The 20678-nt window shown below is 45.6% G+C and overlaps 1 protein-coding gene across 2 annotated transcripts in view; it reads right to left on the bottom strand.

Annotated features, from left to right (window-relative positions):
• mRpL18 (mitochondrial ribosomal protein L18) overlaps nucleotides 1–20678 on the bottom strand; it is a 53819-nt gene that overhangs the window by 20212 nt on the left and 12929 nt on the right. For both annotated transcript variants that reach the window (XM_065442963.2, XM_065442961.2), the window contains one exon: nucleotides 15067–15301. In XM_065442963.2, the coding sequence (XP_065299035.1) occupies nucleotides 15067–15301 (235 nt within the window). The remainder of the gene's footprint in view (nucleotides 1–15066; nucleotides 15302–20678) is intronic.

Raw genomic sequence — 20678 nt, 5'->3', positions numbered from 1 at the left:
CGCTATGGGTCAGGGCGGATGCCATTTTTAATTTTGAGCCGCATGACTAGATTCAAATCGGGCATGAAGTGGCTTGGATCGATATAGTAATTTGATTAGGAAGTACAGGAGGTGTCCAAATCCATGCAGCAATGGTGGCGCTTGTTGTAAGAAACACCAATCTTAAAGGCCATGCTTTTGCGTGTAGCCTGCTGCGGAAGCGATATTGAGAGTCGGAAACCGGTCATGCACGGCGAGTTTTGACCACCAGCTATGAACGCTAGGTGATGCTCACGATAACCACCATCATCATCAGTTTTTTCTCAGTGTCATAGGTGGTGTCGCACACGTTTTCGTCCAGCAGTGATCCGCCGGCTTTTATTTAGTACAGTGCAATTGAAATCACCACCTGCCATCACTAGCTGCTCTACAACATATCATCGCTATTTCAATGTGTTGCGGCTGTTGAGTCACTCCAACGCTGATGTGTTTTCGACGGCATGGCCCCTAGTCTTCACCCGCCTCCACCGAATGTGTCGAAGAAGCATGGAAAATATTCAACCATGATGCTAGACAAGAAGGTCACCATCATCAGGCTTAACGAGCAAGGACGAACCCAAGTTGACATCGCGAAGAAGTTTATTATCTCCAAACAGACCTTGCTCGATCACAAGAAAAACAAATAAAAGATCTTGTATGCGGTCAACCAGTCATACTGCAAAACTACAAAAAATGACTGGAAAGGACAACATACGAAGCTTGAAGAAGCCCTGCAGCTGTGATTGAAAGGAGTCCTAGCAAAGAACCTCCCCCTTTTGGGCAATATGCTCAAGCAGAAAGCCGAGATGTTCACTTTAAAAATGGGCATCCAGGACTTCAAGTTCACCTATGGGTGAATCCGTGAGTTTAAGAAAAGGCACAGAGCATCTTTCAAGAAAGTTTGTGGGGAGAGCGGTGCCATGGATCAATCTACTGTCACGGATTACCGGATGAGTAAGTTGAAGGCTCTGCTATAAGAGTATGCTCCTGCAGTCATTTTTAATTGTGACGAAACAGGCCTGTTCTTCAAAATGCTGCCAAACCTTTCACTTTCCATTACTCATGAGGCCTGCGCTGGTGGGAAGCATAGTAAGGAGAGGGTAACTGTCATGGTCGGGCAAATGCGGTAGGCACTGAGAAGCTGCCCCTTCTAGTGATAGGGAAGGCGAAAAACCCGTGTTGCTTTAAGGGTGCGAAGAATCTGCCTGTGTGGTACAGCAGCAACAGAAAGGTCTGGATTACATAAAGCTCGTTCGATGATTATGTCCGCTGTCTGGAGTGAATTTTAGAGCGCCAGAAGAGGCAAGCGGTAATATTTGGAGACAATTGCAGGGCGCACGGCGCCGTAAACAACCTGCAAGCTATTTGTCTTGAATTCTTGCCGCCGAATACGAGTGTGCTCCAGCCGATGGCCCAAAGGGTCATTAACCATTTACTTGGCCGCACACTCATGCGCTTTGACAACTGGAAGACATACTTCCTTAACCTGTTCTCGGCACTCAGCATGCTAGCGGATGCCTGGAAGGCTGTTCAGCCTTTGACTATTGCAAATTGTTTTAGGCATGCTGGATTTTGCAACTCTGAAGAGCCTGTGATCAAAGAGGCAAATGGCACCGCTGAAGACATAGACACCGGTGAGCAGCTGATTGCCGACTGGTGCAGCACTGGGATCTGGGATGAACCTTCCCGCTGCTGCTACTTTTCACGAGTTTGCCACGATCGACAAGAACATAGAGCTGTGCGCAGAGCTTACAGATGACGAGATCATGTGCCAGGTGACCACACTGCCGCAAAGCAACTCGAACTCTGACGACACTCTGGCCACCCGCAACCATCAACGCAGGACATTGCCAACACTCTAATATTGTGGTCTCGTGTGTATAATGAGAACATGACGCTTGCACAGATGCAAGAAGACATCATTACAAAAAAAGTCTGCAGAAATTTAAAACAAAGGACTATCCGCAACTTTTTCAGTCCAGTTTAGCTAGAATAAAGTTTGGTTTTGCGACTCACGGATTTTTCAGACTGTTCTTTTATTCGGAATATTTTTCAGTCCCCTCCAGGTCCGGAAAATTGGTCAGCTATGGTAGAGAAGTCGTTGCTCTCCATCACAGCCTAGCGTCTGCGGCAGTTTCTCACCGGCTCCGAAAAGGGTAGGCCATGCATAATACATACTCCCTAGGAGCAGGCAGCTTTCGATCGATGCCGTGAGCAGAACCCGGAATGAGCTCGTTGTAGACGAGCTCGATGCTGGAATGAGCTCGATACTGCAGCCTGGGCACAAAACAGACCTGTGCAGCTGAGCGCAAGCAGCAACTGTGTACCGAGGATCCTGCAGCCTACCAAGTCGTCGTTTAATGAATTGCCAGGATTACAACGGTGACAAACACTGGGGCAGCACATTTTTTAACTATCTGTACGGAGTGTCTGGGCAGTGATTTCTTCCATATCACCATGCAATGTGGTAGCTCTGTGGCTATGGCATTGCGCTGCTAGGCTCGAGGTCGCTGTTTAGACACCGGCAGTGGCAGCCACATTTAAATGGGGGCGAAATGTGAAAACGCTCGCATGTACAGTGAACCGTAGTTGGCCAGAGCTCGGAAGAAGTACGTACTAAACGGTAGTACTGCTTAACCGAAATAGCATAATATTGCCCATTTACCTGTCAAATGGGGAACTCAGAGAGATTGCGATGAAAGGGTAAAAAAACATGCAGTATTTATTCCCTTCACACGACAAAAGTGTTATTTTCATTTGATGCCACGGCGGCGTAGCAGTGATGACAGCGGCCTCAAACGTACTGAAGCTACAAGCCAGCTTTTTAGCCTGCCCCCTCTTCTTGGCAAACACTCGCATGGTAGATTCCTCATTGGCATTACGTATTCTCCATGCACGCCCGCAGCAGCACTGCAGAAGTCGCGGGGCACGTTTTCATTGCGGGGTGCTCTTCTCGTCGCTGTGACTGCATTAATGAGGCTGGCGTAACGCGCAGCCTCTGCCGCTGTCGGGCCTGAATCACCCGTGCTGTCACTTTCCATGTCATCCTCATCACTGTCGCTAGTTGACACTTCGGCAACAACAGAGGCAATGATGGCGAAAAGTCAAACCTCACAGCTGACATCTCTTCGTGGTCACAGCAGCGCTGCTGAGCAACTTCTTCGCATTCCACATGCCACACACTGTAGTCAACAGTAGACGCATGTCGCGTGCCAGCACCAACTTCTTCGTGTCACTTTCAACACCATGAACAATGTCTAATTTTTCTTCTATGCTGAGCACCCGGTGTCTTTTTTTTATCCGAGAATTGGCAATAACGCGAGTCCTTGCCTGCACGACGCCACAACGCTCTCTGGCACGGCACTGAAATGATGTTAATGTGGCTTCACACACAAACACACAGGGCGCTTGGAGGCCGTTGTTCCGATCTCTGAGCCTTGTTGTTCTACCGGGTTGCCCAATGGAAATGACCTACCGCTGTGTTTGAGCGACGAAAAGTGGAAACACTACGTGTTAACCAATACGTACGCAATAAGCTGGTACGGTTTATGCGGATACAAAACACATTATGTTCAATGGCCACTGAGTCGGGGATTTGACTTTACTAGGTTTAAAACGAAACTACTGTTTAAGCAGGTACAGTTTAAGGAGGTTTTACTGTATTTAAATTTAAGGACCCACTAAAGAACCTCAGGTGGCCAAAATTATTACGAAGCCCTCCAATACGGCCTGCCTCATAATCACATAGTAATATACAACTAAACAAAACAGCAGTTGGCAACCAAGGCACACGGACCACGCAGGTTTGTGTTACTCCGCTAACCAATCACAGAAGCAAACGAAGTCGTCATCATGTGACTTTTTCAAAATGGCATTGTAATTGATACCTCCGGAGTGCCTACGGATCGTCTGCTGTTCTTGAAGAGACTTTTCATCAGCGGAAGCGATAAGGTGTGCAACAGACATGGACAAAGTGTATGAAGTCTGAGCATTTTACTCTTCAAAAGTCCACGATACAGTTCATTTCACTGCTGAGTCCGTTTTACTCATCAAACGTCAATGCGAACTGAAGTGAAATTTGACAGTAAGTAGTTGCAGCGAAGCAAGTGTTTTATTTGAGTTCAATAAACATTTAGGCTTTCACCATTCCACTATAATAGATGAGTTAAAATGCATAAAATTGCACGCTCAGAATTTTATTTTTGTGGTTACCAGCTTATTTAGGTTACAAAGAAAGTTTGAAGTACAAACTATTTGCAGCCTTGCGGAGGAACAGTGGCTAACGATTATGAGAGTGTGGGTGGGGCTTCACAGCAGACTTGAGTTGTATCCGCTATAGCTGATTTTGGCCCACAAAATTCCAGAATTTACCTTTTTAATAAAGAAATTTCATAAACAGCCTTTGCAGGAAGGAAAATGATCTGGTGACTCAGTCATACAACACTGTGCTGAACGAGTAAGTGTGAGCTGAGTGCTGAGCGAGTGCTCAGAATTGCTCACATATTGAAGCATGTACCCAGTTGTAGCATTAAGGATAAACGTGTCTTGGACACTGTGTTTGTGGTCCCACTCTTTTGCAGCAAAGTTAGGGCACTCAGGAAGGTGTGACAACATTTTCTTTAGCGAACATCAAGTACCTACAAAGCTTTATGGCCTTGAAGGATGGCCTTGAAGGATGAAAGCATCTCAATATGTTTGAATAAACTGATTTGATTTAATTTGAAATCTTGCAACACAGGGCAGATTTTCCTGCTGTTACCTCATGTTAAAAAAACTTACCGTATGTTGCAATGGTGGAATCAAGTGGCTACCAAGCTTGAAGAATGAAGAAGGCATGCATCCTGCCAGTCACAGTGCATCACAAGGATTAGGGTTTTTGCAATAGCCAATTTTTCCTGTAGATTTGTTTTCTTAGTTTATATCTTGTTTTGTACGTAATGATATCACGCTTGCTATTCCTGTTAATGCAACTGCTAAAGATTGCTTTCTTATGGCTTGCTCCCTACGATTATTTGGTTTGTTAGTTAGTTAAATATGGTTTAGTGGCGCAAAAGCGGCTAAGGCTATGCTGCGCGAAACACGAGGTGTGTTATAATGCTATTTAAGAGAAGAAAGGCTGTGTTAATCTATATTTTGTGTAAAAAGCCAGTGTCGTCTAGGAATTTACGCAGGTCAGGTAATGGGACTATCGAATCATCTCCTAAAATTAAAGCAGGATGTAAAGGTATGTGTATTTGATATAGGTTGTGCAAAAGGTTTCGTCTTTGTACTTTAGTGTGTGGGCATGTGAGTAATATATGCATGATTGTTAGTTGTTCTTGGCATTTCTCACATGTCGGCACGTCTTCTTTTGTAAGTAGATAATTGTGTGTGAGGTGTGTGTGCCCAATGCGTAGTCGGCATAGAACTACTTCAAAGAAGCGCTCCTGGTGGTTGCACGACTTCCACTCACCAAGTACGGGTTTAGTGAGATGTAACTTGTTTTCGGTACAATGGTCCCATTCGTGTTGCCACTTTGATGTCAAGGCCTTCTTAAAGGCACACTAAAGGTTACTATTAAGTCAACGTGGACTGTTGAAATACCATCCCAGAAACCTCGAAACGCTTGTTTCGTGCCAAGGAGAGACTTATTTTAAGAGAAAATGCGTTCTGAAGCGTCCGTGTACCTGTAGCGCAGTTCAAATCGCCCGCCCTCCGATCGAGAAGTACTGACATCATGGTCTCATAGTGACGTTGCGCCATCGGTGAGTAGAACGGCGTCTGCAGACGGCACTACGGTTTTTCTGCACAAAACGCAAACGCGCGGCCAGAAACAGAGCCAAGACAGAGCCGACAGCAGAGCGAAAGCGGGAGTATGGTGGCTAGCGGAAGGAGAAACGCGCGACCATGGGGCTCTTGCATTGCCCAGGGGGCGCTGCGAGAAAGGTGGTAAAAAGCGCCCTCTGTCCTAAAATGGGTCGTACCAAGCTCGGTCGTCTGCTTCGGAAAGCATGTTTACAATATGGACCAGCCACTTTCGGTTGTGTTGTAGCACGGCCTGCTGCGTATATCGGGCGCCGAAGATTTTTTCAGGGGTGGCACACTGCGTAAAGGCAAGAAATTATGCAGTGCCGAATACGTGTACACCGTTCAAGAATTAGGCAGCGAAGTTTTAGCACGGTGCCAATCGCAAGTGAAGCGAGTCGCGTACGAAGTGGAACTACAGGTAAGGTTTGCACGCTAGCTGCTAGATTCAGGCGCACAAATGCGAGGAAATGCGTGCTATAAATGAACTCACAGCAGCGATAAGCAGACATCATGTGTACGGAACTGCTCGAGCACACGACGGTACGTGCCGCGATGCACGAACTGCTCGAGCGCACGATCGTACGCGCCACGACGGCAGCGGTCTTTCGACATGCCACCAAACGGCGGGCCTCCTGCAATCTTTGTTGACTGCATGCCGCTAAACTGATGCAATGGATATGAGCTCGCACGTGCGTGCGAATCGCGCTGTAGCACGAGCTTGTGCGCTGCTCGCTTGCTGTAGCTTTTAATGACAGCGCTCGAACATCGATGCGCTGCAATCAATACTGCCTTGCTGTGCCACCTCAACGTGCTGGCTTGAGATCAAGGATGAGCGCATTTAACTCTCTTAAAGTTCACGAGGGTTGCAATGTGGGCTTGTTGGTAATGCATCTTCAAGGGGAGTATGGTAGCGCAATTCAAAGACGGGACAAGAGAAGACACAAAGGGACACACACAGTGCTCTTAACCTCTGCTGCTCGTAGTGGAGTAGTGAATTGTCATCGAATGAGCCTGACCATTTGTGCTCATTTGCACACACCTGGTCACTTCACCACTTCGCATCGGTCGAATTGTTGATTGTCGCTGTGGCCGGGTCTCGAATCGTGAATTATGCCTGCTGCTATGTCGGTCTGCTGTCGGGACTGTAAGTGCAAAAGACCGAAATTTCGAACGCAGATAATCAAGGAAGCTTCAAGACAGGCGAAGCAGTCAGCATGGCACGAAGTTTCGCTTACTCAGCGCGACGAACTGCAGCTATGCAGCACGCCCGACGCTCCACTTCGTGAGGCCTTGAAGGAAAACGGTAGAATCTGATGTTGGGATTCAGGCCTTCTTGTTCATGGCAGCCCACGACGCAGAAGTAATGACGGTGACGCCTTTTCGAGGCTGGGCTAGGTCTCTCCGGATCAGCATCATCAATTCCTTCTGCTCCCAGCATTACATCCCACGGCACACGGAGAGTCCGTTTTCGTTAAACTATAGGCTGCGGCGAGCTCGCAGCATGGTTGGCATGGTCTGTGAGAAGTGACGAGCCTTTTCGCACTCGCAACAGGGCATAAAAAAGTGCGAATCGACGCAAAACTCTGCCTAGAAACGTGCTTCGCCACAGCCGGGGCTCAATACGACCCAAGCTGGTACGACCCGCATGTCCTTTCCCGCATCGCCACCAGGCGCCGCTACTATACCTCAAACTCCAGCGCAAGACACCCATAAGCTGGTACTTCATTCTATGACACAAACTTCAACGCTCGTCGCAATGGACCCTGACACCGACAGATTGGCTCGCGATGGTGGGCTCAACTTCAGCGATTTGAGCACTGACGAGCGCAACCTGCTGCTGAGGGCTCGCGCTGCCGGCGTCGTTGCATACTACGACGGCGGCCTCGACACCGGCTCTGCGGAGCGGGAAAGCAACGAGGGCTTCCCACGGCATCACATGGACATGGCAATCTCGCTGCTTGTTCCAAATGAAAGTTTCGCGAGCCAGCAAAACCCTTACAGCACGACGCGATAACGAAAGTACTGAAACTCCAAAGCGTGCGCGGCGCAGAGTCGAGCGAAAACGAAACCTTTCAAACACCCATATTACTGAAGGGTAACGTCAAAATGTTATTTTTTCTTAGAATCGAATAGACGCAGACAAGTAGCATTTTTTTCGTCTTATAATCGAATGACATGATATTTTTAATACGAGTAGTTGAGTATTAGTAACACAAATTATGAGGAGTGCTTTCGTCATCGGGTTAGTACCAGAATGTCGCTGGGGGGTCTCAAATCGTGTCAGGCATTTACCTCAATTTCTCGGTTACTAAAGCTCTGTTCGCGATTATATTGACGCCTTAGACGTTCTAGAACATTGCTCTACCACTTTAACTTGAGTCTCTGGTAACCTTTAGTGTCCCTTTAAGGGCACGGATACTATCTTTATATGGAAGTGTTGTGTTTATTACGTCTTTGTGCGCTGCCATCGATGCACATCTATCTGCAGCTTCGTTACCCAGTATCTCAACATGACTTGGTACCCAGCAAAAGTGGATTGATCTTCCGTATTTGTTAAGCGCAACCATGTTTAGTATGTCTCCTAACAGGGGTTCATACTCAGATTTCAGACTTAGAGCCCTCAGTCTACTTAACGAATCAGTTTATATGACTGTGTTTTTGTACTTGCCAGTAATAATCTTTTTAACTACAAACCATACCGCATAAACTTCAGCAGTGAAAACAGAGGCATGTTTTGGTAGACGAATACTTCTTTCCCAATTTTCTGTTACAGCCCCCACACCCACGTGTTTTTTTGTTTTGGAGCCATCAGTGTAGAATTCCATGTGATTTTGATATTTGTCCTTAAGAGCATGGAATGCTTGTATGATGTGTTCGTGTGGAGTGTCTCTTTTCTTTAAATGTGTTAATGTCCAGTCGCACAAATGTGTGAAATCGTACCACGGGGCCAAGCGTTGTGATTTCTTGGCAACCTGGAGGACTTCGTGGGGAATGTCATAATCCCGCCAGTATTGCACATACCGTAGGACAAATGGCCTAATCATGTTCGGTTTATTTGTCTAGTGTAAGCATGAGTTGCATTGTGTGAGGATGTTGTAGCATATGTGCTGCGGTGATGACTGAATTCTGAGTGCGTAGGAAAAGGTGAGTAATGCTCTGCGCTGCTGTAAGGAAGGTTCATTACGCTCGACATATAAACTTTGAATAGGTGAAGTTCTGTAGGCACCACTTCCCAGTCGCAGTCCAAGGTTATGTACAGGATCAAGTTGTTGGGTGTAAGGCTGTCTGGCTGAGCCATAAACCACGGAGCCGTAGTCTAAAAGGCTACACACAAGAGACCGGTAAATACGTAAAAGACAGGTTCGGTCGGAACCCCAGTGCTTATGAGATAAAACTTTAAGGATATTTAGAGCTTTACTTGCTTTAATTTTTAGTGTTTTAATGTGGGCTAGGAAGTTTAGTTTGGTGTCAAAAGTTACTCCTAAAAACTTATGGTATTGTTTCACCGGCAGTATGACGTCACTTCAATTTTAGCGCTGGATCGCTGTGTAGTCCTCGTTTCTGAGAGAACAAAACAGTGAGTGTTTTCTGAGTGGAGAAACGGAAACCTTTTTTGTTAGCCCATTGTGTAAGTTTATTTATTGTGAGTTGAAGCTGCCTTTCACAGATTCGCAGATTTGAGGCGTGACAAGCCACTTGGAGATTGTCTACGTGTGCATAAGAGACGACGGTATGATCTTATTGACTGAGTTCATTTTTACTATAAACAGTGTCGTGCTGAGAACACAGCCTTGTGGAACACCATTTTCCTGTTTAAATGTACGAGATTGTATTGAGCCCAGACGTACCTGAAATGTTCTATGATACATAAAATGAGGTAGGCAGTTAAGCATTTTACCCTGGATGTCGAGGTCAGCCAAGTCTCTTAAAATTCCATATCTCCATGTGGTATTATAGGCTTTTTCTAAATCAAAGAACACTGCAAGACTGCAAGACTGCAGTGCTGTTTGTGTAGAAATTCTTATCTAATTTCATGTACTAGACGGACAAGATGGTCAGTAGTTGACCAACCCTTTTTATATCCACACTGGTGGGGGTCAATAAGGTTTCTTGATTCTAAAACAAATGAGAGCCTTATATTGATAATGCTTTCATATGATTTTGCCAAACAGCTTGTGAGGGCAATAGGTCTATAGCTGCTTGCGGATGTTGGGGATTTACCAGCTTTTAGAAATGGAACAACTACTGCCTTTTTCCACTCTTCCGGCATTAAACCAAATTCCCAGATTAAGTTGAAAAATTTAAGGACAGCTTCTACAGATGCTTGAGATAGATGAGCCAGCATGGCGTAGTGAACACAGTCGTGACCTGGCGCTATGTTTTTCACCGCAGAAAGAACTGTTTATTTCCTGTTGTGTGAGGGGGGAATTGTACGGTTCATTTCATGCCCCAGTAGTGGGCAGCCTCTGTTTTTCAGCAGACTGTTTGTACTTTAGAAATTCCTTTGTATAATGCAATGAACTGGATACATCACGGAAATGTTCGCCAAGTATATCTGCCTCTTCTTGTATTGTTGTTTGTGTGTCTGGGCTTGTAAGTAAAGGTATTGTGTAGGATGAGTAATCTCCCCAAAACTTTCCAACCTGTTCCCACATGCGTTTAGACGTGACTGAACAGTTTATGGATGATATATATTTTTGCCACGATGATTTTTCTGCCTGCCTTCTGATAAATCGTGCTTTGGGTTTGGCCTGCTTGAAGCGTAAGAGGTTGGTACAGGTGGGGTGTCTTCGTAACATGACCCAGGCCCTATTTTGAAGCTTGTTTGCTTCTGTGCACTCAGGAGTCCACCAGGGGTAGATTTTTTTGCACAGAAGGCTGGATATTTGTGGTATTGTCTTTTCTGCCGCTGAAATTAAAATCGCAGTGAACTTTTCATTGATTTCATTTACACTGAGTTCGTTTGAAAAGACTTCGAGTTTTGCGTGTTTCACAAAAAGCGGCCAGTCGGCAAGATGTATTTTCCAGCGACGTGGCTTAGAGTTTATGGTAGGTAATGTGGATGATAGCTTGATAAATGCCGGCAAATGATCACTTCCATATGAAGTGTTAAGGACTTCCCACTTAAAATGACTAAAGATAGACGGTGAGCAGAAGACTAAATCGAGACAGCTGAATTTGCGTGAGCTTGGTGAAAAATACATTGGTGAACCCAAGTTTAAAAGACATATGCTGTTAGACAAAATAAAATCGTTGATTACTTGCCCTCTTTGGTCTGTTGTATCGCTGCCCCAGAGGATACAATGGGCATTAAAATCTACTAAAACAAAATGCTCCGGTAACTGGTGTATTAGATTTTCCAATTGTCTTGTAGTAAAATGTATATGGGGTGGTATGTAAAGTAAACAGATGGTGATGGTTTTATGCGATAGAATGGTCACGGCAACAGCCTCAGAAGAAGTATTCAGCTGAACATGTCGTGTAGGGGTGCCGCCCTGGACGACTATGGCAACTCCTCCTGACAGACGGCTAGAGTGTTCGCGGTCCTTTCGGACAACGGTAAAACCTTTAAGGATTTGAATGTTCTTGGGGCCTAGGTTTGTTTCTTGAAGGCAGATTGCCACTGGTGAGAACTTATTTATTATGTCTTTTATGTCACCTAAATTATGTAGCAGACCTCTACAGTTCCAATGGATAATGAAAGCCATTGTCAAACAATTAGAACGGTTCACTTATATGTGTGTGTTTTAGAAATTTATAGGTGACATGTAATGATAAGATAGCTAGTTTAAACAAGGGCAGTAACTGTTCAGGTTACCTGACCCTTTGATGGCGCAGTTACGAGATGTTTGTCTTTTTTAGTGCGCTCCAAGGAGCGCTGGTCCCTTGGCGTCGACGATGCCGTGGTTTTTGGGTCGACCTCCATAGCCTTCTTTGAGGCGCTGGAGGATCGAACGAGGCTCTGAAATCGTGAGACGCTCGTCTCGGGCCTCAGAGTTTGATTAAGTCTTGGGCCCTGCGACACAGCAGACTGAGGGCCCGCCTTAGCTGACGATGGCGCAGCACTGACCGCTGCCACCAAGGGGGCGGATGGAGGTACTACGGGTCCACTAGCTGTGACCCCTGTAGACCCCTGAGACCGATGTGGTGCTGCACCCTGTAGCGCCACACTGGCATAACTCATTTGAGGTAGGTGAGATAGTTTCTTCCTTGCTTCACAGAAGGAGATTTTCTCTTTCAATGTGAGTGCAATTATTTCTTTCTCTTTCCGCCAAAGGGGACAAGAACGCGAATAAGCGGCATGATCTCCTTTGCAGTTTGGGCAACGTGGAGGAGCATTGCAGTTGTCCGAAGGGTGATCATTGACGCTACATTTTGCGCATGTTGCCTTTCCTCTACACGATTGTGATGCATGCCCGAACTTTTGGCACTTAAAGCACCATCTTGGGTTCGGCATGTATGGCCTGACGTTGATTTTTACATACCCTGCTTCGAGTGAACTGGGAAGAATGCTTGTGCTAAAAGTAAGTATCACATGTTTGGTTGGGATTTGTTCATCGTTTTTCCCGATTGGTATTCTCTGCACTTTGATTACGTTTTGCTCTGGGAAACCCTCGAACAGTTCTTCATCGCTTAAGTTAAGGAAATCTTCTTCAGAGATCATGCCCCTGCATGTATTTAGTGATTGATGTGGCAAGATCGTCACTTTAATGTCACCAATGCTGGTGAGATCGGACATCTTTTCCAATTGTTCTTTCTTTTTAAGTTCCAGGAGAACGTCTTCACTTGTCATTTTAGAAGCTTTGTAGTCATCTCCAATTTTTTCTTTGAGGCATTTTGCCACTAAGAAAGGGGAGAGTTGTTGCATTGGGGTGGTTCCTTTGCTGTGCATGACATGATAATGCAGAAATGTGTCTGGATTTACTTTGAATGTGAAATCGAAAGGTACTTCGGTGCGACCTCGCTTCGAGGGCCGATCTGGAAGGCGGGCGAAAGGTTCTGCCATAACATGGTTTCAAATTTCGGCGGCGGTGGTAGCCACCCACCACCGAGCCCAACAAGGGGACGTTGCAGGTTCCGAAAAATTTGCAGGCGCCAGCTTTATACCGCCACTATAACCTAATGAATATACCCAAGGCTGGATACATTAAACTCGGTTAACCCTTGCCGCCAGGAAATTCGAAATTATGAAGAAGTGAAAAAGAGACAGGAAAGATGAAAAAGTGGGAGAGAAAGACGCAGATTGGAGAAGAGGACAGGAAAAGGCGACTGCCAATTTCCTCCAGGTGGGTCAGTCTGGAGGTGCCGTCTATGTGAAGCCGAGGCTGGAGAGGTTTGTTGCCTCCACCGGGGGGCCTTTAAAGGTACAAACACCCAGCATCGTCTCAACCCCCAGGATCCCCCCTTCCCCAGACAAGGCTAAGCCGTGCACGGTTACACGCGAGAGGGTCCAACCCTCGTGTGCTCGGGTACGTGGTGACGATTATTTGGGGCCTTCAGCTAATTTACACTTGTTCCTATACATAACTGAGGCTGTGGTGCTTTATTTATGATTGAAGTGCTGCCTCTTGTTGCTTCTCAGTGTTTCCTGCTCAACTACTGTGCTTTGAAATCCTTTAAGCTGCACTACTGCAGTCGCTTCCTGCTGAAAATGCAGATTAAGATGCGTGCAGCAACACAAAGGCACCCTAAAACAAGAAATATGTTGAGCTGTATCAATAAACTTCCACAATACCAAGAAAGTAGCCTTACCTCAAAGTAAAGCCAGGAAAGACGCAAAAGAAGGGTGGCAAGGCCACTTCACTTCGCCCACGCCATTTAGCCATGACGTCAAGGATTTTAGTGGCATATGCTTGAGCCCAGTGCAATACAAGAACAATAAAAGAAAGCATGAAGGTTTGGTCTTAATTTTGCTTTCAACCTCGCAAAGTAAAATCTCGTTAAATCACAACTTGTTAATACGAAATTTTAATCGAAATAGACTCCGCAGTCCGTTCAGCAATGTATTGAAAGCAATATGTAACACATCCCGCTAATTCACACTGAAATCTGTACTGCCAACAATAAATTCGAACTTGGCACTATCATGGATGGGGAGAGTGCTATGTGCGGGAGCATGCTAGCGTCGCCGTGCGGACTGCGCGGCTTTGCTTTTTCCATCTGTGGCCCTTTGTTTAGGCCCGACTGCAGAGGCACGCGTTTGTGCCTGGCCAGGCATGGCCAACGTTTCTGTTGCAGGTTGCTTCTCTCCCGTGAGGTTCCGTACAAAGCTCAAGGGTGCCGTCGCCGTGTGCCATATGCTGTATATGGGAGCGAAAGCGTGCGAGGCTGAGCCAATGTACATGGCTCAATCTCATATGCGCGAGCAAGGAAGGCGAGGCGGATGCGCGCCCTCTCCTGTCGCACGAGAGGCACGGGGTTGAGGCAGAGGGAGAGAAGGGGACGTTCCCGGTGGCTGCTGCTTACGGCGTGGCCATGCGGGCACCGTACCTTGAACGGTATCGGCGACATGGCCAAAGTGCGCGCCCGCGTGGGCCTCATCTTCAAAGTGATCTGCTATGTCTGCAGAGTGCGCGTAGTGCCGGTAGCTTCGTATGCGGTGCACTTTCTACGTTTCATTCGCATTGAAGCGAAAGCTGTACGAAGGTCAGTTGGCTTGCTGCTGCTGCGATTCCTCACTCAAGCATTTTACTGCGAGTTTACGCGGTCATCGAGCGAGATGTGTTCATGTTTACCTGTGTGCACGTGACACCATACTCGTTAATTTATTTAGTAAGTGAATGTTTACAAGTTAATACAGCCGATAAAATTACTATGCTTACTTCGTATTGCTACCTGCTAATGTGCTATCACAATTGAATTTTTGCTTTTCGGGCGAAACTGCAACTTTCTTTTTTCTCCGCGCCAGTCGGCACCACGAACACGCAGGTGGAGCAAGGGCCATCTCGACGTCGGGCACGTCGGACCCCGCTGGTCACGTCTGGTAACGTTCGCTGCACCAATGATTCGAAGGATAGACGCGGTTACACACGCCAACGTGACATAACGTGTGTGCACACATGCTCACGCCACGTCAGACTATATAAGTGCGTTAACCAAGCTATTATTTTCTGTGACTTGCATTAGTTCGAATTTTTTATAATTCGAAGTTTTGTAGCAGCTCTGCAGAATTCGAATTAACGAGCTTTTACTGTACCTCAATGTGAACAAAAATGAGGCTTTGCGAGAAGTATAAAGTTCAATGTAGTAGAGAGCACACACCCGCAGGGAAGAGGAACCTTGCTCGTCAGCAGAGGGCACTTGCACGCAGAGGAGGCCAGCCTCGAGGCAGCGCCTGGCCAGCACACATGCCACGGCTGCAGCTGCACTGCGATCCGTAGCACTGACTAGTTGCCGCCGAATGCCCCACTCGGAGCTTGACACCCGCAGCACCACACGGCCGTCAATGTGCACCACAGAGCCGCTCAAACTCTGCCCAGTGCTCTCAAACACCAGCCTGCAGCAAGTGAACAGGAGGGTCCCAAGTAATGTCCTCACAAAGTGACTAACAGATGCTTTGAATTATGCACACCTTGGCAATCTAAATTCAGTTCAGTCCCTTTCTAGTGCATACAGGCTCAACTGCAGCATTAAACTCGTCCAAAGAAGCATTGCAGGACACCAAAAGCCAGACCTTCAAGAACTTTCAAGATTCCAGGCTGTCACACAAGTACAACCACCATGAAAACCTTACTGCAGCTTCCATCTCTTGCTTCACACTAAAGATCTTTCTACAATATTCCTTACCATATTCCTTGTCTCTATGCCAGTCCACCTTTTCATGGTCAAGACAACCATTAGTCATAGAGAAAACGTTGCAAAATATCAACAAAAATCATGCAGTGAATCCCTGGAAAATTCTTCAACTGGAACAATCTTCCCTGTGTCGCAGTTCGTTTCATTCTGCTTTAGCAAACATTGTAGACTAAGGGAATGATATTTTATATATAGCAATGCTACAGCATTGTGCTAGCTAATATTGTACACTAAAATATTAAATCAAATGTAACTACTTCCCTCCATAATTCCTTTGGCTCAGGAACTATTACAGAAATGAATAAAAACCAAGCATGACATTGTTTCAATAGCAGAACGCTGCAATCTTTGAGGCCATGAAAACTGGTGGAGAACATTGCCGCAGTGTTCGGGTGCTTAGTGCCAAATATAAAACACAATGCTTGCAGATCACTTCCTGACCCATCTGCCTGCCACGACAAAGCCATAATATCAATGTATAGCAGCTCCCTCCTCCACAAGCTTCAGATTAGTCAAGAAGTCGCTCGGACCCTCCATTGTGTTGCCAGGGTTTGTAGCAGTTCTATAGAAAAAATTTCAAGGGTTGTTAACTTCCAAGGCTTTGGCAAAACATTTTCAAGGACAACAGCAACATTCTGTCTGAAAGGTTAAAGACAAAACACAGTTGTTAACAGAGAGCAGTATTTTTTAAAGCAAAGCTTTCTTTGACTAGTTTTGCTGGCTGTTTGGTTTCTTGCCTAGGTGGTGCGGTGAGGTGGTGGTCAGACTTGTAGAGCATGGGCAAGAGAAGAGGCACAAGTCGGAGGAGGAGGAGAACCACAGTGCGTCAAGATAAGTGGATAGTGGTTTGCCAGATTGGCATGCACCCACTTCCAAGCATCAGAGCATGCCCCCCTGTGAGAGGGGCTGCACCAGTTGAAACCCAGGCGTTGCTCCAGAAAGGTGATTCAGGCAAAAAAAAAAAGGCCGAGCATTGCAGAAGTCGCACAAGGAGAAGCAAAGCAGCAGTGATCTCAAGCCGTGAAGCAGAGGAGTATAGTAGTTGGTACGTACACATACATAAGATGTGCAAATAAACTTATGTTTAAAGTGTGCGAGTTTCAACTTCGAAGACACTATGACATTGAAAAACAAGTGCGACCTTGGAAAAACATTGCAATGGCCTTGAAATGATACGCAAGCATGTGTTTATAATGTGTGCAAAAAATGATGAGTGCAACGTGTGTAAAAGGTTCTTTAGGCAGCACTTGTAAAGACATTCCAGAGGTCGTCAGGGAGAGGCACACGAACAGAATGTGAAAAGTGTCTTTATAAATGGGAACTATATTAATTCCAACACTGCATTGGATCTGCAGTTCTTTTACACACAGAGAGGCTACATGAAAAGGATCTGATGAGTGGACCACTACCAATAATCATCTTGACCATCCCCAACTAGCATTAATGAGCAGCTGAGTGAATTTTCTCAACTTGCAGATGTTAAATAAAAGATTTTATACACGTACCCTTTGTAGAATTCAGGTACTTTCAATGCCTTTGAAAATGCCATTGTGAAATTTGAGGGCTACAGAGAAGTGCAACAAAACACAGCTTTGTTTTCTACAGCAGGTGTTCCTTTGTTTGCTACACTTCCTCACTGAAGGCCCTCTAAATCCTAGAAAAGATACTGGTAAGTGCCCTCAAAAAGACTTTACAATAATTTTCATAAAATCCTGATAACCTGCAATCAGTGTGGAGTATGCACACAAGTGCAGCTAGACGACATGCATGCATTCCTGCCTACGACTAATGTCACCATGCCTAGCCATGTTGCTACACAAGATCAGGAAATTTTGCTCGGTGTCTTGACGTCACGATAATATGGATGACACCAGGGCAGCACTTCAAGACAACCTTTAGCATAAAATTAAAATACTTCATAACATCTTCCTAACCTTCCACCATTTCACTTAATCAAATCAGTTAATTTCCCCCTTCTGGCTTCATTATCTGTTGGCTTTGGGTGGTTGTGACTAACAATAAATCAATCCTCTCGGATCCCCCAATTCACCACACTCGTTCCTACTTGCTATGGCTTTTATGTGTAAGATGAGTGTGGAAGAATTTCTTCAGCTTTAAACATATGTGTGTCCATACAATCTTTAAGGCACAAAAGGCAGGCAATCAATAAAGGTTACGATGCATATTAACCAGTAAAGTAGGATACTACAAAAAAGGAGAAATGATGATAACACTTACTAGAGACAAGCAAAGCTCCTTTCACAAGCTCATGCCTGACCACCCAAATAAAGCAATCAACTGCTCAGAGTGAGACAAGGACATAGGCAGCAAGAACATGTTTCTCTCCTCCTTATTTAATAAGTTCTCGGTCATTTTAAGCCGGAACTAGGCAGATTGGTGTCATCATCATCATCATCATCATCAGCCTGGTTACGCCCACTGCAGGGCAAAGGCCTCTCCCATATTTCTCCAACAACCCCGGTCATGTACTAATTGTGGCCACGCCGTCCCTGCAAACTTCTTAATCTCATCCGCCCACCTAACTTTCTGCCGCCCCCTGCTACGCTTCCCTTCCCTTGGAATCCAGTCCGTAACCCTTAATGACCATCGGTTATCTTCCCTCCTCATTACATGTCCTGCCCATGTCCATTTCTTTTTCTTGATTTCAACTAAGATGTCATTACCTCGCGTTTGTTCCCTGACCCAATCTGCTCTTTTCTTATCCCTTAACGTTACACCTATCATTCTTCTTTCCATAGCTCGTTGCGTCATCCTCAATTTGAGTAAAACTCTTTTCGTAAGCCTCCAGGTTTCTGCCCCGTAGGTGAATACTGGTAAGACACAGCTGTTATATACTTTTCTCTTGAGGGATAGTGGCAACCTGCTGTTCATGATCTGAGAATGCCTGCCAAACGCACCCCAGCCCATTCTTATTCTCCTATTTATTTCCGTCTCATGATCCGGATTCACCGTCACTAACTGCCCCAAGTAGGTGTATTCCCTTACGATTTCCAGTGCCTCGCTGCCTATTGTAAATTGCTGTTGTCTTCCGAGACTGTTAAACATTACTTTCTGCAGATTAATTTTTAGACCCACTCTTCTGCTTTGCCTCTCCAGGTCAGTGAGCATGCATTGCAATTGGTCCCCTGAGTTACTAAGCAAGGCAATATCATCAGCGAATCGCAAGTTACTAAGGTACTCTCCATTAACTTTTATCCCCAATTCTTCCCAATCCAGGTCTCTGAATACCTCCTGTAAACATGCTGTGAATAGCATTGGAGAGATCGTATCTCCCTGCCCGACGCCTTTCTTTATTGGGATTTTGTTGCTTGCTTTATGGAGGACTATGGTGGCTGTGGAGCCGCTATAGATATCTTTCAGTATTTTTGCATACGGCTCGTCTACACCCCGATTCCGTAATGCCTCCATGACTGCTGAGGTTTCGACAGAATCAAACACTTTCTCGTAATCAACGAAAGCTATATATAAGGGTTGGTTATATTCCACACATTTCTCTATTACCTGATTGGTAGTGTGAATATGATCTATTGTTGAGTAGCCTCTACGGAATCCTGCCTGGTCCTTTGCTTGACAGAAGTCTAAGGTGTTCCTGATTCTATTTGCGATTACCTTAGTAAATAGTTTGTAGGCAACGGACAGTAAGCTGATCGGTCTATAATTTTTCAAGCCTTTGGCGTCTCCTTTCTTATGAATTAGGATTATGTTAGCGTTTTTCCAAGATACCGGTACGCTCGAGGTCATGAGGCATTGCGTATACAGGGTGGCCAGTTTCCCTAGAACAATCTGTCCACTATCCTTCAACAAATCTGCTGTTACCTGATCCTCCCCAGCTGCCTTCCCCCTTTGCATATCTCCCAAGGCTTTCTTTACTTCTTCTGGCGTTACCTTTGGGACTTCGAGTTCCTCTATACTATTTTCCTTTCCATTATCGTCGTGGGTGCCACTGGTACTGTATAAATCTCTATAGAACTCCTCAGCCACTTGAACTATCTCATCCATATTAGTAATGATATTGCCAGCTTTGTCTCTTAACGCATACATCTGATTCTTGCCGATTCCTAGTTTCTTCTTCACTGTTTTTAGGCTTCCTCCGCTCCTGAGAGCATGTTCAATTCTATCCATATTATACTTCCTTATGTCAGCTGTCTTACGCTTGTTGATTAACTTCGAAAGTTATGCCAGTTCTATTCTAGCTGTAGGGTTAGAGGCTTTCATACATTGGCGTTTCTTGATCATATCTTTCGTCTCCTGCGATAGTTTGCTGGTACCCTGCCTAATGGAGTTACCACCGACTTACATTGCACACTCCTTAATGAGGCCCACAAGATTGTCGTTCATTGTTTCAACACTAAGGTCCTCTTCCTGAGTTAAAGCTGAATACCTGTTCTGTAGCTTGATCTGGAATTCTTCTATTTTCCCTCTTACCGCCAACTCATTAATCGGCTTCTTATGTACTAGTTTCTTCCGTTCCCTCCTCAGGTCTAGGCTAATTTGAGTTCTTGCCATCCTGTGGTCACTGCAGCGCACTTTGCCGAGCACGTCCACATCTTGTATGATTCCAGGGTTACCGCAGAGTATGAAGTCTATTTCATTTCTAGTCTCGCCGTTCGGGCTCCTCCACGTCCACTTTCGGCTATCCCGCTTGCGGAAGAAGGTATTCGTTATCCTCATATTATTCTGTTCCGCAAACTCTACTAATAACTCTCCCCTGCTATTCCTAGCGCCTATGCCATAATCCCCCACTGCCTTGTCTCCAGCCTGCTTCTTGCCTACCTTGGCATTGAAGTCGCCCATTAGTATAGTGTATTTAGTTTTCACTCTACCCATCGCCGATTCCACGTCTTCATAGAAGCTTTTGACTTCCTGGTCATCATGACTGGATGTAGGGGCGTAGACTTGTACAATCTTCATTTTGTACCTCATATTAAGTTTCACAACAAGACTTGCCACCCTTTCGTTAATGCTATAGAATTCCTGTATGTTACCAGCTATATTCTTATTAATCAGGAATCCGACTCCTAGTTCTCTTCTCTCCGCTAAGCCCCTGTAGCACAGGA

This window comes from Dermacentor albipictus, chromosome 2 (assembly GCF_038994185.2).
Source record: "Dermacentor albipictus isolate Rhodes 1998 colony chromosome 2, USDA_Dalb.pri_finalv2, whole genome shotgun sequence".
Classification (NCBI taxonomy): domain Eukaryota; kingdom Metazoa; phylum Arthropoda; class Arachnida; order Ixodida; family Ixodidae; genus Dermacentor; species Dermacentor albipictus.
Note: the sequence above shows the minus strand (reverse complement) of the source record. Positions and strands in the feature narration are given on the sequence as shown.